Genomic DNA, 16,063 nt, shown 5'->3' with positions numbered 1-16,063 from the left:
GGACCAATTTCACCCTTTAAAAAACTGTCAAATGTTTTACAAAAACTTTTCAATGATTTTATATCTATCTAATTTTGTATGTACGCTTTCCAAAAATCAGACATATTAACAACCAGCGGAAATACTTTCTCTCCATTTACTCTATCTGTTACCCTTAATATCTTGAAAACGTTGATCAGATCACCCCTTAACTTTCTAAATTCTAAGGAACACAACCCTAATTTGTATAATCTCTCTTCGTAACTTAACCCTTGAAGTCCGGGGATCATAGTGGTAAACCTACACTGCCCTCCCTGCAAGATCAATATATCCTTACTAAGATGTGGTGCCCAGAACTGCTCACAATACTCCAGGTGTGATCTAACCAGGCTTTGTATAACTGCGGCATAACTTTTACCCCCTTGTATTCTAGTCCTCCAGATATAATAGCCAGCATTCCATTAGCCTTTTTGATTATTTTCTGTACATGTTCATGACATTGTAATGATCTATATATCTGGACCCCCAAGTCTCTTTGGACCTCCACTGTTTTTAGCCTTTCACCATTTAGAAAGTAATCTGTTCTAGGTGTAGAGGGCTTGGACGTCCATGGTGAAAAGGAGATGGTTAGGGAAACTTAAAAGTAGCGGAGGGTGTTGGAAGAGTCGCAGATGTAGGTGAGAAGAGACTGGACAAGGGGAGAATAAAAGAGAGTCAAGATAGGAAGAAATCAGTTCCGTGGGGCAAGAACAGGCTGAAATGATGGGGCTATCAAGATACTCTTGTTTATGGATCTTGGGTTGGAGGCAAGATCTCCAGAGACGAGGTCAGTAGCATTCTGGAAATTATGGCTTGATGTTCGGTGGTGGAGTCATGGTCCAGGGGGAGGTAGGAGGAGGAGTCAGAGAGGTGACGTTCAGCCTTCGCAAGGTCGAGGTCGATTTGCCAAACAACAACAGCTTCACCCTTGTCGACAGGTTTATTGACACCGTTAGAGCTGAACATGCAGAATGGATTGCTGCAAGTTCATAGTAGATTAGAATGAGTGAGGGAAGTATAAAAATTGAGACATGCATGCGCGTTAGGGAGTGCGCGTTAGGGAGTGTGTGTGTGTGTGTTAGGGAGGCAGGAAAGACTCCTGGCCAAAGAAGTGGGCCCGGAGGCAAAGAAATAAGAGCTCAGCATCATGCTCCCATTCAGATGAGAGCACAAGAAGATGAAGCAGAGGCCTTTGCGGAGAACTGATCTTTTGGGGTCAGAGAGGGGGAAGGTGAAAATATTGGATGAAGACAGGATCGAATGTGATTGTGATGCCCCTGATGGTTAAATGGAGTCAGTGACTGATAATTTAAAGTGTCTTTTTGCACCCCAAAATTTGAATGATCCAATAATTATGATTGAAATATAAAAAACACAGCAAAATAGGAATTAGTGCTAAAAAGTGAATCATCAAATAATCTGAATTAAAAGCAGATTTTAGCTCACTGACACACAGTCAAGGCTCATACATTAATGTAGCCAACCTAGACTAGGTACCAGAGAGCAGCAAGTGTCCATGAAACCATGCCCCAGTAAGATGACAACATTTTCAAAAACAAAGTAAAATAAGTACACATTTTTGTTACCCTCAATTGGAACGGGTAAATGAGAGCCACACTATTCAAATTAACGTATCATAAACATAAGCAAGATTGTATAAAACATTGGAGCATTCGGTTCCTGAAATAACCAGTTTTGAAACTGCCATGAGTCTGTGCACCTAAATATTTCAATCTCCAAGACAAGTACCACCAAGCTTAGCTGGGACAAAACAGCATTCTTACAAAACTGAATTCCCACTTTTGGCTGGTTTCCCAATTTAAATAAATATTTTCAGTAACACATTAAACGTTAAACTGAGAAGTTATGACAGAAAATAATTTCAATGCACCAGGTCTCCAAAGCATTTCCTATATTCAAAAGAGAAAATAAACACTTCTGATGTCAAAAAGGAAAAACTGGTTGGTTGCTGGAAAATTATTTACAATTGTAATCTTCCATGATTGTCTACATGCCAGACTAACCTGCCAGGTTCAAACGCAGGAGAAGCCATTGGAGAGAGCTCCAAATTGAAGAAGATGATGCCTTCTGTAGGCCGACTAAGTTTAGGAGTAACAAGTTCACATGACACTTGTGCAAGGACCCTGAAATGATAGTTGAAAACAAATTAATAAAAAAGGCATCTTTTACTTTGACTCCAGAAAATAAAACAGGTCTGCATAATAATGGCCAATATTAATCGTACTAAACTACAGCACTGAGGGCTACATTGTCAGAGGTGCTGTCTTTTAGATTAAACATTAAACCTAAGGCCCCATCTACATTGTGAGGTGAACGTAAGAAAACTTGGCACTATTCAACAAGGAGCAAGGGGTTTTCCTGGTGTCCTGGCAAAAATAATGGTTCTTTGTCGCACTCCTGTGCCACCTTTATCCAATTAAGTTTTATTTAGTCGGTTCCTAGCTGTGCCTTCCTTGCTTCCATGCCTCTTTTTCACCGCACTCCCTGCCTTAATTTTTTTTTCTTTTCCCATATGTTGATGGCAAGAAAGAAAGACTTGAATTTATATAGCGCCTTTCACGACCACAAGATGTCTCAACGCACTTTACAGCCAATTAAGTACTTTTGGAGTGCAGTCACTGCTGTAACGTAGGAAATAGGGAAACAAGAACATTCTAGTCAGTTGCTCCACTGGCGGCCCAGATTTGCCTCTTCATCTCTCCTTCCTTAAACCCAATGCTGCCTCTCAACCACCGGCCCACTTTGGATAGGCACTACAATTTCATTCTTGGGGCCGGTTTCGTTTGACATCAATGACAGCACCCAGGATTTTCTCTTTATTTTTCATTGACTGCTTCTAGACAATGACTTTGCGTCAAAATGGTGCAGTTGAAGCAGGCCTGGTGGCACATTGCATCCCAGCAGAGAACCACAAGCAAGTACTCAGGAAGAGTGCCACATTGAGCCATTGCTGCAGACACCCCGAGCAGGAGGAAGACATGGAGGTTGTGCCATAGTAAGTGATCTAGTAAATGATTTTGTCAATCTGATGCACCCTTCAGCCAAGCACCATTTTTTTTTTTAATTTTCATTTTTTTTTGTACTTTCTTTATTTTTCCCCTTTCAAGTTCACACTTGGATGTTTTATTCTCTGCTTCCATCAATCTCTGGGTGGTCAGTCTCTGTTGTACTGCGGCCTGTTCTTGGATGTTGCACATGTCCCCTCCGTCCACTGAATGTACCAACCCACTGCAACTTGGTCACAATTGCCGCTATTCCCTTGGTCCACAGAAAGGCCATTGTTACATGCTGTGATTTTATACTTTGGGATTCCGGGCCCACTCAGGCTGCTCTCCATCCTATATATTTTAATAATTTCTTGCAATTTGTTTCAATCTGAACTGCTACCAATTCTTAAAGCTACTTTCAAAAATGTCTGTTCCTCTACCCCCAATGGGTCATATTACAATGCAGTACGTGCCGTTGACAGTAGTCAACATGCCGTGGAGTGGCCTTTTGGCAGCGCTTGCCTTCAACAGCATAATGCAAAAGCATGAGGGGAGTGATGGCATAAGAGTTGCAGATTGGAGATTAGAATAAAGTTAGCAGGATCAACTTGGAGGACCTCATCGGGCATCGCAGACAGATAAATGACAGCCTCTATCCTGCGACTCATCATTGGCAACGCCACAGGATGTCGACTAATGGAATTTTAAATCAAAGAAAGGCAAAATTAATGCTGGTGATTTGGGGAGGGCTGGGGGGAAAAACACGAAGGCAGAATATTATCTGAATGGCAGCAGATTAGGAAAAGGGGAGGTGCAGCGAGACCTGGGTGTCATGGTTCATCAGTCATTGAAAGTTGGCATGCAGGTACAGCAGGCGGTGAAGAAGGCAAATGGTGTGTTGGTCTTCATAGCTAGGAGATTTGAGTATAGGAGCAGGGAGGTCTTACTGCAGTTGTACAGGGCCTTGGTGAGGCTCCACCTGGAATACTGTGTTCAGTTTTGGTCTCCTAATCTGAGGAAGGACGTTCTTGCTATTGAGGGAGTGCAGCGAAGGTTCACCAGAGATGGCTGGACTGGCATATGAGGAGAGAGTGGACCAACTGGGCCTTTATACACTGGAGTTTAGAAGGATGAGAGGGGATCTCATAGAAACATATAAAATTCTGCCAGGACTGGACAGGTTAGATGCGGGAAGAATGTTCCCGATGTTGGGGAAGTCCAGAACCAGAGGACACAGTCTTAGGAAAAGGGGCAGGACATTTAGGACTGAGATGAGGAGAAACTTCTTCACTCAGAGTTGTTAACCTGTGGAATTCCCTGCCGCAGAGAGTTGTTGATGCCAGTTCATTGGATATATTCAAGAGGGAGTTAGATATGGCCCTTACAGCTAAAGGGATCAAGGGAATGGAGAGGGGTATGGAGAGAAAGGGATACTGAAGGAATGATCAGCCATGATCTTATTGAATGGTGGTGCAGGCTCGAAGGGCCGAATGGCCTACTCCTGCACCTATTTTCTATGTTTTTTGTTTCCACCCTTCTTCCTCAAACAAGATTTGGATTTGGGGAGAAAAAGCCCCATACAGTACCTAATGATGAAACTGCTCCGAGGGGAGTGGGAGAACTTCAGCCAGTCAGATGTGTAAAAGATCTGTTCCTACCTCTTATTCTATTGTTGTTAAAACCACCTTGTATTGTAAACAGGTCAGAACTAACTTTTAAAGCAATTCTGTATTCTAAAAAACCTACTGGAAAGATGCTCAAATAAATTTATTTGAGATTAATCTCTGGTCTTCCAAAAAAACAGTCATAAAACACCTTCCGGAAGCCAAATATATTTTTGTGAGGACTATATGAGGAAATGTGTCCTGTACATGTGGATATATCAAAATCGATGGATAATGACGCATTGCAAGAGACTTATCCATTTCTAATAGATGTGAGCGAGTTTAGGATCCACACTATAACAATGTGAAGACAAATGTAGGTCCCTTGCAGTCAGAATCAGGTGAATTTATAATAGGGAACAAAGAAATGGCAGACCAATTGAACAAATACATTGGTTCTGTCTGCACGAAGGAAGACACAAATAACCTTCCGGAAATACTAGAGGACAGAGGGTCCAGTGAGGAGGAGGAACTGAAGGAAATCCTTATTAGTCAGGAAATTGTGTTAGGGAAATTGATGGGATTGAAGGATAAATCCCCAGGGCCTGATAGTCTGCATGCTAGTGTACTTAAGGAAGTGGCCCTAGAAATATTGGATGCATTGGTGATCATTTTCCAGCAGTCTATCGACGCTGGATCAGTTCCTATGGACTGGAGGGTAGCTAATGTAACACCACTTTTTAAGAAAGGAGGGAGAGAGAAAACGGGGAATTATAGACTGGTTAGCCTGACATCAGTGGCGGGGAAAATGTTGGTATCAATTATTAAAGATGAAATAGCAGCGCATTTGGAAAGCAGTGACAGGATCGGTCCAAGTCAGCATGGATTTATGAAAGGGAAATCATGCTTGACAAATCTTCTAGAATTTTTTGAGGATGTAACTAGTAGAGTGGACAAGGGAGAACCAGTGGATGTGGTGTATTTGGACTTTCAAAAGGCTCTTGACAAGGGCCCACACAAGAGATTGTTGAGCAAAATTAAAGCACATGGTATTGGGGGTAATGTATAGACGTGGATAGAGAACTGGTTGGCAGACAGGAAGCAGAGAGTGGGGATAAACAGGTCCTTTTCAGAATGGCAGGCAGTGACTAGTGGGGTGCCGCAGGGCTCAGTGCTGGGACCCCAGGTATTTACAATATACATCAATGATTTAGATGAAGGAATTGAGTGTAATATCTTCAAGTTTGCAGATGACATTAAGCTGGATGGTGGTGTGAGCTGCGAGGAGGATGCCAAGAGGCTGCCGGGTGACTTGGACAGTTAGGTGAGTGGGCAAATGCATGGCAGATGCAGTATAATGTGGATAAATGTGAGGTTATCCACTTTGGTGGCAAAAACATGAACGCAGAATATTATCTGAATGGCGGCAGATTAGGAAAATGGGACGAGACCTGAGTGTCATGGTACATCAGTCATTGAAAGCTGGCATGCAGGTACAGTAGCCGGTGAAGAAGGTAAATGGCATGTTGGCCTTCATAGCTAGGGGATTTGAGTATAGGAGCAGGGAGGTCTTATTGCAGTTGTACAGGGCCTTGGTGAGGCCTCACCTGGAATATTGCGTTCAGTTTTGGTCTCCTAATCTGAAGAAGGATGTTCTTGCTATTGAGGAAGTGCAGCAAAGGTTCACCAGACTGATTCCCGGGATAGCAGGACTGACATATGAGGAGAGACTGGATCGACTGGGCCTGTATTCACTGGAGTTTAGATGAATGAGAGGGAATCTCATAGAAACATATAAAATACTGACAGGACTGGACAGGTTAGATGCAGGAAGAATGTTCCCAATGTTGGGGAAGTCCAGAACCAGGGGACACAGTCTAAGGATAAGGGGTAAGCCATTTAGGACCAAGATGAGGAGAAACTTCTTCTCTCAGAGAGTTGTTAACCTGTGGAATTCTCTACCACAGAGAGTTGTTGATGCCAATTCGTTGGATATATTCAAGAGGGAGTTAGATATGGCCCTTGCGGCTAAAGGGATCAAGGGATATGGAGAGAAAGCAGGAAAGGGATACTGAGGTGATGATCAGCCATGATCTTATTGAATGGTGGTGCAGGCTCGAAGGGCTGAATGACCTACTCCTGCACTTATTTTCTATGTTTCTATGTTAATGTTATGTTTTCTTCAGTGACAGATACTTATCAGCGCAGTTAAGTGTAAAGCAACAGTGCCAGAGATGATAAACTGTAAACGAGGCCAGTGAATTTTTTGAAGATATGGGGGAGAAATTGGCCTTATTTGCACCTCCCATTCGTGCCTCCGGGGGCGATAACAGGACATTACCGCACTGCAACCGGGCACGGCGAGAGTACAGACGCCCGTGAACTTGCCTTGCAGTTAGCGGCGGTAACTCCTAACACCACGATCTGCTGTGCCATCCGGTGCGCAGCACCCCGAACGCGAACTTTGGTTACGTCTCCTGTAGCATCGCCGGGCGTCAACACGGGCGACTGCAGGAAGTATTGTAAGGTAGGTCGGCTGCTTGGGGAGTGGTATTTCAAGGGATTGCCAGTGAGGTGGGAAAAAATCTTTTCTGAACCCCCTGAACGTTTTTTTTCAGCTTTTCTTTGGCCGCGATTGATCAACTCTGCATTCTGTTAAGAGTGCTTGGAGCTGATCGTCGCAGATCATGGCTGCCGTCGGCAAGCGATTTATTGCATTGTAGCAATGGCTCTTCTTTTTAAGGGAGGGCAAGAGCCTCCGATCCCAGCAGTGCTGCACCGGCACACCGCTACCGCCCCTTCTGCCTGGTTTAGTGCTCCAAGGGAAATGGTCGTGCTTGATTTAGAGTTTGCATCTGCTGGAATTGGGTAGCGCCTGGTGATAGTTATCGCCCCAAATGGGGCGCCACGCAATTTTTAGCCCTAAATGCCTCTAACTGTGGTCATGAAGTTTGAAGATCAATTTCTTGTTACTGCAGCAGATTTAAAGTCTGATTTAGTAAATCTCTCTTCTAACCAAGACAAAATAAAGACAGAAAGGGAACAAAGTATTACATTGAGGTTGTGCTGCATGTGACAGTTCATTGCACTTGTAACATTATATTTGGAGGGCAATGATTACCAGCTGAATTAATTAAAAATCAATACTTTTCAAAATATAAACCAACAGCACTATGGTACTAATGTATTTTTAAACTGTATTAAAATACAATTATTTCTTCTTAATTTATAAAAATATTAACATGAAAACATTAGCTTTATTTGATTTGGCTTCAAGTCCATAAAGAGTTAATTTACATCATTCATTTTTTTTAGGCAGACATTTCAATTAGAAACATAGAAAATAGGTGCAGGAGTAGGCCATTCGGCCCTTCTAGCCTGCACCGCCATTCAATGAGTTCATGGCTGAACATACAACTTCAGTACCCCATTCCTGCTTTCTCACCATACCCCTTGATCCCCCTAGTAGTAAGGACTTCATCTAACTCCTTATTGAATATATTTAGTGAATTGGCCTCAACAACTTTCTGTGGTAGAGAATTCCACAGGTTCACCACTCTCTGGGTGAAGAAATTCCTCCTCATCTCGGTCCTAAATGGCTTACCCCTTATCCTTAGACTGTGTCCCCTGGTTCTGGACTTCCCCAACATTGGGAACATTCTTCCTGCATCTAACCTGTCTAACCCCGTCAGAATTTTAAACGTTTTTAATGAGGTCCCCTCTCATTCTTCTGAACTCCAGTGAATACAAGCCCAGTTGATCCAGTCTTTCTTGATAGGTCAGTCCCACCATCCCGGGAATCAGTCTGGTGAACCTTCGCTGCACTCCCTCAATAGCAAGAATGTCCTTCCTCAGGTTAGGAGACCAAAACTGTACACAATACTCCAGGTGTGGCCTCACCAAGGCCCTGTACAACTGTAGCAACACCTCCCTGCCCCTGTACTCAAATCCCCTCGCTATGAAGGCCAACATGCCATTTGCTTTCTTAACCGCCTGCTGTACCTGCATGCCAACCTTCAATGACTGATGTACCATGACACCCAGGTTTCTTTGCACCTTCCCTTTTCCTAATGTGTCACCATTCAGATAATAGTCTGTCTCTCTGTTTTTACCACCAAAGTGGATAACCTCACATTTATCCACATTATACTTCATCTGCCATTCATTTGCCCACTCACCTAACCTATCCAAGTCACTCTGCAGCCTCATAGCATCCTTCTCGCAGCTCACACTGCCACCCAACTTAGTGTCATCCGCAAATTTGGAGATACTACATTTAATCCCCTCGTCTAAATCATTAATGTACAGTGTAAACAGCTGGGGCCCCAGCACAGAACCTTGCGGTACCCCACTAGTCACTGCCTGCCATTCTGAAAAGTCCCCATTTACTCCTACTCTTTGCTTCCTGTCTGACAACCAGTTCTCAATCCATGTCAGCACACTACCCCCAATCCCATGTGATTTAACTTTGCACATTAATCTCTTGTGTGGGACCTTGTCGAAAGCCTTCTGAAAGTCCAAATATACCACATCAACTGGTTCTCCCTTGTCCACTCTACTGGAAACATACTCAAAAAATTCCAGAAGATTTGTCAAGCATGATTTCCCTTTCACAAATCCATGCTGACTTGGACCTATCATGTCACCACTGCTATGACATCCTTAATAATTGATTCCATCATTTTACCCACTACCGATGTCAGGCTGACTGGTCTATAATTCCCTGTTATCTCTCTCCCTCCTTTTTTAAAAAGTGGGGTTACATTGGCTACCCTCCACTCTATAGGAACTGATCCAGAGTCAATGGAATGTTGGAAAATGACTGTCAATGCATCCACTATTTCCAAGGCCACCTCCTTAAGTACTCAGGGATGCAGTCCATCAGGCCCTGGGGATTTATCGGCCTTCAATCCCATCAATTTCCCCAACACAATTTCCCGACTAATAAGGATTTCCCTCAGTTCCTCCTCCTTACTAGACCCTCCGACCCCTTTTATATCCGGAAGGTTGTTTGTGTCCTCCTTAGTGAATACCGAACCAAAGTACTTGTTCAATTTGTCCGCCATTTCTTTGTTCCCAGTTATGACTTCCCCTGATTCTGACTGCAGGGGACCTACGTTTGTCTTTACTAACCTTTTTCTCTTTACATATCTACAGAAACTTTTGCAATCCGTCTTAATGTTCCCTGCAAGCTTCTTCTCGTACTCCATTTTCCCTGCCCTAATCAAACCCTTTGTCCTCCTCTGCTGAGTTCTAGATTTCTCCCAGTCCCCGGGTTCACTGCTATTTCTGGCCAATTTGTATGCCACTTCCTTGGCTTTAATACTAGCCCTGATTTCCCTTGATAGCCATGGTTGAGCCACCTTCCCTTTTTTATTTTTACGCCAGACAGGAATGTACAATTGTTGTAGTTCATCCATGCGGTCTCTAAATGTCTGCCATTGCCCATCCACAGTCAACCCCTTCAGTATCATTCGCCAATCTATCCTAGCCAATTCACGCCTCATACCTTCAAAGTTAGCCTTCTTTAAGTTCTGGACCATGGTCTCTGAATTAACTGTTTCATTCTCCATCCTAATGCAGAATTCCACCATATTATGGTCACTCTTCCCCAAGGGGCCTCGCACAACGAGATTGCTAATTAATCCTCTCTCATTACACAATACCCAGTCTAAGATGGCCTCCCCCCTAGTTGATTCCTCGACATATTGGTCTAAAAAACCATCCCTTATGCACTCCAGGAAATCTTCCTCCACCGTATTGCTTCCAGTTTGGTTAGCCCAATCTATGTGCATATTAAAGTCACCCATTATAACTGCTGCACCTTTATTGCACGCACCCCTAATTTCATGTTTGATGCCCTCCCCAACATCACTACTACTGTTTGGAGGTCTGTACACAACTCCCACTAACGTTTTTTGCCCTTTGGTGGGTGTGGCATATTCCTGCAGTACCTGTACAACTGTTATACTTTAATGCTAGTGCAGTTGTGAGTTTCACATTTTCAGTATCCATGTACCATTTTCCAAAGATGGGAAAGTGTGTGTGTGTACACCTTTGGAGAGTTACAAAATTAAGTCAACAGCATACCATGTTTGATATCACCACCCACTGGGAGAATGGAACAAGTCCAGCACAGTTTTAAAGTTGCATATTTATGGACTGCAGGTCATTTTTTCCCTTTCCTCGAAACATCATCACCCCCCACCCACTATGCTCTAGTCTCGCCAGGCCATGCATCTCCTATGACAGCAAGACAGATGGCTGACTTGCCTAAGGCATCTGCTGGCAACACTGAGATGATGGGAAGGAAGCTTGCAACAGTACCCTTTCCCCTCCCCTCCCTCCAGGGGGTGCCTCCCCAATGCAGCACAGCTAGCTGCTGAGGGAGGACGGGAGAGAAAGAAAATCAAATCTTGGTCGCCCAATGCCACAGCGCTGCAACACTGGCACAATGCATCTCAACCTCCCTCAACAGTTAACAGGTCAGGTTTAAGGCATTAAAAGAGAACAAATGCCACAAAAAAACACATTTTCAGACTCTGTGAAATGATGAACTACAGCTCTGTTCTGACAAATTGATTTTGTTACCTTGTTTTACCCAGTTCCACAATACAACAGCCATATTCAGTTCCAAATGTTATCTTGATATTTCTATAGTCGTATGTCTGTCTTCCATCAAGACGCTGTTGATTAAAAATACAGGGGATCAGTCACATTTAAAACAAATTGACTTTAGTTTATGGGAGTTCTACAACAAAATTCCATCCTTATGATAGGTTATGGCTTGGATTTTATAGCAATTTTTTTTGTACAACGAATGGTTAGGATTTGGAATGCACTGCCCAATAAGGTGGTGGATAGCTAGTCATTCATCTCATTACTGTTTATGATGCCTTGCTGTGCATAAATTAGCTGCCATATTTACCTTTAAAACAAGAGTGACTACACTGTAAAATTAATTAATGGGCAATGAACCACTTTGGGGCATCTGGAGGACATTACATAAATGACAGTCAAGATATACTCAGAATGGGAAGATGTTGCCTGACAAATCTCTAGACTTCTTTGAGGAAGTGGTAACACATGTGGACTGTGGAAAACTCTATGATGTGGTGTAGCCAGACTTCCAAAAATCATCTGAAAAGGTTCCATATGAAAGCTGAATGATGTGGGGATTCAGGATAAATTTTGTAAATTGATAAGAAATTGCTGAAAAGTAGAACACAATGGATACTTGCATATTAGAGGAATTTCTTGGGGCTCAAAATTGGCCCACCCCTTTTTTCAGCGCACTCACCGATTTTCTGCATGGAAAAGTGCTCCCCCCCAAAAAATCGGTCCCCACTTTGGATGCTGTCCGGCCTCTCCCCTCTCCTAGGTCTTCGCGCAGCGTGGCCAGTCAGGTCAGGGGCAGAGCCAGCTTCCTGCGCTGAAAAGAGTGCCGGGATGGCTGCACATGCACGTTGGAGTGTGCGCGCATGCACAGTAGCTCCTGCCCCCATCTTCTCAGTGTGCGTGCTGCAGCGTGGGACCCGGTCATCATCATCAGACCAGCTGTTGGTGCGTCCCGCCCCTATCCCAGGCCGAGTGGTCTACCGCACAGGCCGGCCCGCTGCCTTCCCGGGCTGAAGATGAAGGTAGGGTAGAACTTACTTACTCCTATTTATTTGCATATTTTTTTAAATTTATGTAAATATGTTTTGTCTCTTGTGAATAGTGGTGACCATTTGTCAAGCCTATTTACCTGGTGCTATTTTGAAAGAAGAACATAAGTGACAGAGGAACACTGAGAGAATATCTTATTTATTGAAGCAGACTTTATTTAGATAATATAGGTTCAATTTTGGCCCGGTATAATCATTGCAAACAAATAGTTGTTTAAATTAGTTGAGAGATTAGGGTAATTTAATTCAACTATCTTTTACTTCTTTTATTTTTGTAGTTTAAGCTTCCATGAATGCTTCTGTTGTACAGTAAATTAACTTTGCGAAGTTTGTCATATGATGTCCTGTCTAGCTATTTGATCCTATTCACATTCTTTAGTCAAGTCATTAAGTTCTGCTGGCCTCCGATGGACCTACTTGCGCTGATTTCTTAACTCTCCGCAAGGGTTTTCACAAGTGGCCACATACGCTGGCCTAAGTTAGTTTGGAGTAACTATTAGCTGGCCAAAGTGGCCTAAATGGCCAAAATGGGCGTAGGTGGATGGCAACGCCCCCTTTTGGAAAAAAAACGTTAAAATCCTAACTAACTCACTTACACTGGCGCAAATTGAATGTGCAAAATGTGGATTTTTAAGATACTCCAGAAAAATCAAGTTGCTCAAAAAAAACAGAGCAACTCCTGGCCAATTTTGAGCCCTTGAAGTGGTGAAGCAGAGTCAGTTGCCCCCATGGCTTAGTCTTGGGACCACGACTGTATCTAATTTATATCAATGACTTGGTTTTAGAAACTCAATACAAAATGGTCAAATTCCAGATGATACCAAACTAAGGGGCAGTGGAAAAGGAAGACAGCTCAGAAATTACAAACTGAGTTGACTAAACATGCATGTAGGTAGAACAATAACAGATGAAACTTAATGCTGACCAACATAAAGTAATACATACAAGGAAAAAGGGGAGACACATACTCCATAAATGGCGTTGAAGGAAAGAGATTCAAGAGCCTTAATAGAGTTGCCGTTGAACGTGGCCAACCAACACAGAGCAGCAATCAACAAAGTCAACAGAATGTTGAACTACTGTGATACAGTACTGAGGTAGTGCTGCAGTGTTGGAGGTGCTATCTTTCGGATGGCACTATTGGAAGAAGTGCAGAGCACTTTTCTCCGTGTCCTGGCCAACATTTATCCCTCAACCAACATTTATCCCTCAACCAACATCACAAACAGATTACCTGGTCATCTATCTCATTGCTGTTTGTGGGACCTTGCTGTGCACAAATTGCCTGCTATGTTTCCCTACAACAGTGACTAAACTTCAAAAGTACTTCCATTGGCTATTACGCATTTTGAGGTGTTCTGAAGTCGTGAAAGGTGCTATATAAATCCAAGTTCTTTCTTCTTCTACGTAACCAAAACAATAGAATAAAAGTCAGAGATGGCCATGATTCAACTATTATAGTGCTGTGGTCGGAGCACAACTTGGGTTGTGCTGAATTCTGATTACTGACAAAGAGATATTCGGCACAGGAGGCAGTGCAAAGAAGAGTCATGAGGCTGATCCCGGATGTCAAAAGACAGAGTTATGAGGAAAAGTTGCTGCTGGGCAGGAACAAAAGGAATGCAGCTAAAGTTTGGCGTAAGAGAGACCAAAAACCCCGATCACAAGCACCGGCAGCTTGCAGTTTACAACTGAGGATCATGATAATGGGGAATAGGCGCCGGTCATTCTATTACATTTATTTAGCGGCGGCACTGGGTCTTCATGATTTCTAACTATTATATTTGGTACCATCTTTGCACTTCTATAAAATAGCTTTCAATGGGCTTCATTATGTCGTAAAGAACACATGGAGCAGCATGCACGGGCACAGTGACACACGAGCACCCATGCTGTAGAGACCCCAGCTCACACGGGGCATCGGGACAGAGCCCCCGGCTCACACAGTGTACTGAGATAGAGCCCCCCGGCAGACACGGGGTGGGGCACGGAGACCGGGGAGGGGGCGGCGGGGGTCACGGACACTGCTCCCGAGCCGGACTCCATTGATGGAACGTCAGCTGGCGGCAGATTCCCTGAACAATGAAAGCCTAAAGCTGGGGCCGATCCTCACCTGTCTCTCGGCGATGGCCTGGAGGATGAACTGCCTCTCGCAGTTTGATAACGGAGTGTCCCGCATTCCCACCGCCGCCTGAACCCGCAAGCCGCTCAAACCGCCGACCTGCGCGGCATGTCGCCGCTTTTGACGTCATGGGCCGGCGACAGGTCGCGAGGCGCAACAGGCCCGAGTGAGTGAGAGAGATAAGAGTGTGTGATAGAATATGAGTGAGATAGAGAGTGTGAGAGAGAGACTGTGTGGTAGATAGTGTGAGAGAGATTAAGAGAGAGTGAGATAGAGTTTGAGAGTGAGAGTGATAGTTAGTTAGTTAGAAAGAAAGAAAATGTGTGTGTGAGAGAGAGACTGTGTGATAGATAGGTAGATAGAATGTGAGAGAGTATGAGAGAGAAAGTGTGTGTCTATGATGAGAGCGTGAGCGAGTGAGTGTGAGGTGGAATGAGAGAGATTGTGTGTGAGAGATAGTGAGTGAGAGAGTGTGTGAGAGAGACAGTCAAAACTGCGAGGGTCTTTGGAGTGTCCTCCTCCGTTTCGGATGCCCCCAAAAGTTCATCACCATCCTCCGCCTGCCCCACGACGACATGCAGGCTGTGATCCTTACCAACGGATCCATCACAGACCCAATCCACATCCGGACCGGGGCCAAACAGGGCTGCGTCATTGCTCCAACTCTCTTAATCTTTCTCGACGCCATGCTCCACCTCACAGTCAACAAGCTTCCCGTTGGAGTGGAACTGAACTACAGAACCAGTGAGAACCTGTTCAACCTTCGCCATCTCCAGGCCAGATCCAAGACCACCCCAACCTCTGTCGTTGAGCTAAAGTATGCGGACGATGCCTGCGTCTGCGCACATACAGAGGCTGCACTACAGGACATAGTCAACGTATTTACTGAGGCGTACGAAAGCATGGGCCTTACGCTAAACATCCGTAAGACAAAGATCCTCCACCAGCCTGTCCTCACCGCACAGCACTGCCCCCCAGTCATCAAGATCCATGGCACGGCCCTGGACACCGTGGAACACTTCCCATATCTCGGGAGCCTCCTATCAACAAGAGCAGGCATCGACAACGCAATCCAACACCACCTCCAGTGCACCAGTGCAGCCTTCAGTCGCCTGAGGAAAAGAATGTTTGAAGACCAGGCCATCAGAACTGCCACCAAGCTCATGGTCTACAGGGCTGTAGTAATACCTGCCCTCCTGTATGGCTCAGAGACATGGACCATGTACAGTAGACATCTCAAGTTGCTGGAGAAATATCACCAACGATGTCGCCTCAAGATCCTACAAATCCCCTGGGAAGACAGGCGCACTAACATCAGTGTCCTCATTCAGGCTAACATCCCCAGCATTGAAGCACTGATCACACACGATCAGCTCGGCTGGGCAGGCCACATAGTCTGCATGCCAGACACGAAACTCCCAAAGCAAGTGCTCTACTCGGAGCTCCTTCATGGCAAACGAGCCAAAGATGGGCAGCGGAAACGCTACAAGGACACTCAAAGCCTCCCTGATAAAGTGCAACATCCCCACTGATACCTGGGAGTCCCTGGCCCAAGACCGTCCTAAGTGGAGGAAGTGCATCCGAGAGGGCGCTGAGCACCTCGAGTCTCAACGCCAAGAGCATGCAGAAATCAATCGCAGACAG

At 44.5% G+C, this 16,063-nt stretch overlaps 1 protein-coding gene across 1 annotated transcript in view; it reads right to left on the bottom strand.

The window, feature by feature from the left end:
- The window catches only part of exosc9 (exosome component 9), a 59,155-nt gene extending 44,599 nt beyond the window's left edge, over positions 1-14,556 (bottom strand). The window contains exons 1-3 of the mRNA XM_070865267.1: positions 14,411-14,556; positions 11,222-11,316; positions 2,043-2,162 (exon numbers count right to left, since the gene is read on the bottom strand). Of these exons, the coding sequence (XP_070721368.1) occupies positions 2,043-2,162; positions 11,222-11,316; positions 14,411-14,476 (281 nt within the window). The 5' untranslated portion in view covers positions 14,477-14,556. The remainder of the gene's footprint in view (positions 1-2,042; positions 2,163-11,221; positions 11,317-14,410) is intronic.
- Between the last annotated feature and the right edge of the window lie 1,507 nt (positions 14,557-16,063).

The sequence above is a fragment of the Pristiophorus japonicus genome, chromosome 2 (genome assembly GCF_044704955.1).
Source record: "Pristiophorus japonicus isolate sPriJap1 chromosome 2, sPriJap1.hap1, whole genome shotgun sequence".
Taxonomy (NCBI): Eukaryota; Metazoa; Chordata; class Chondrichthyes; family Pristiophoridae; genus Pristiophorus; species Pristiophorus japonicus.
This window is presented reverse-complemented; position numbering and strand designations above follow the sequence as displayed.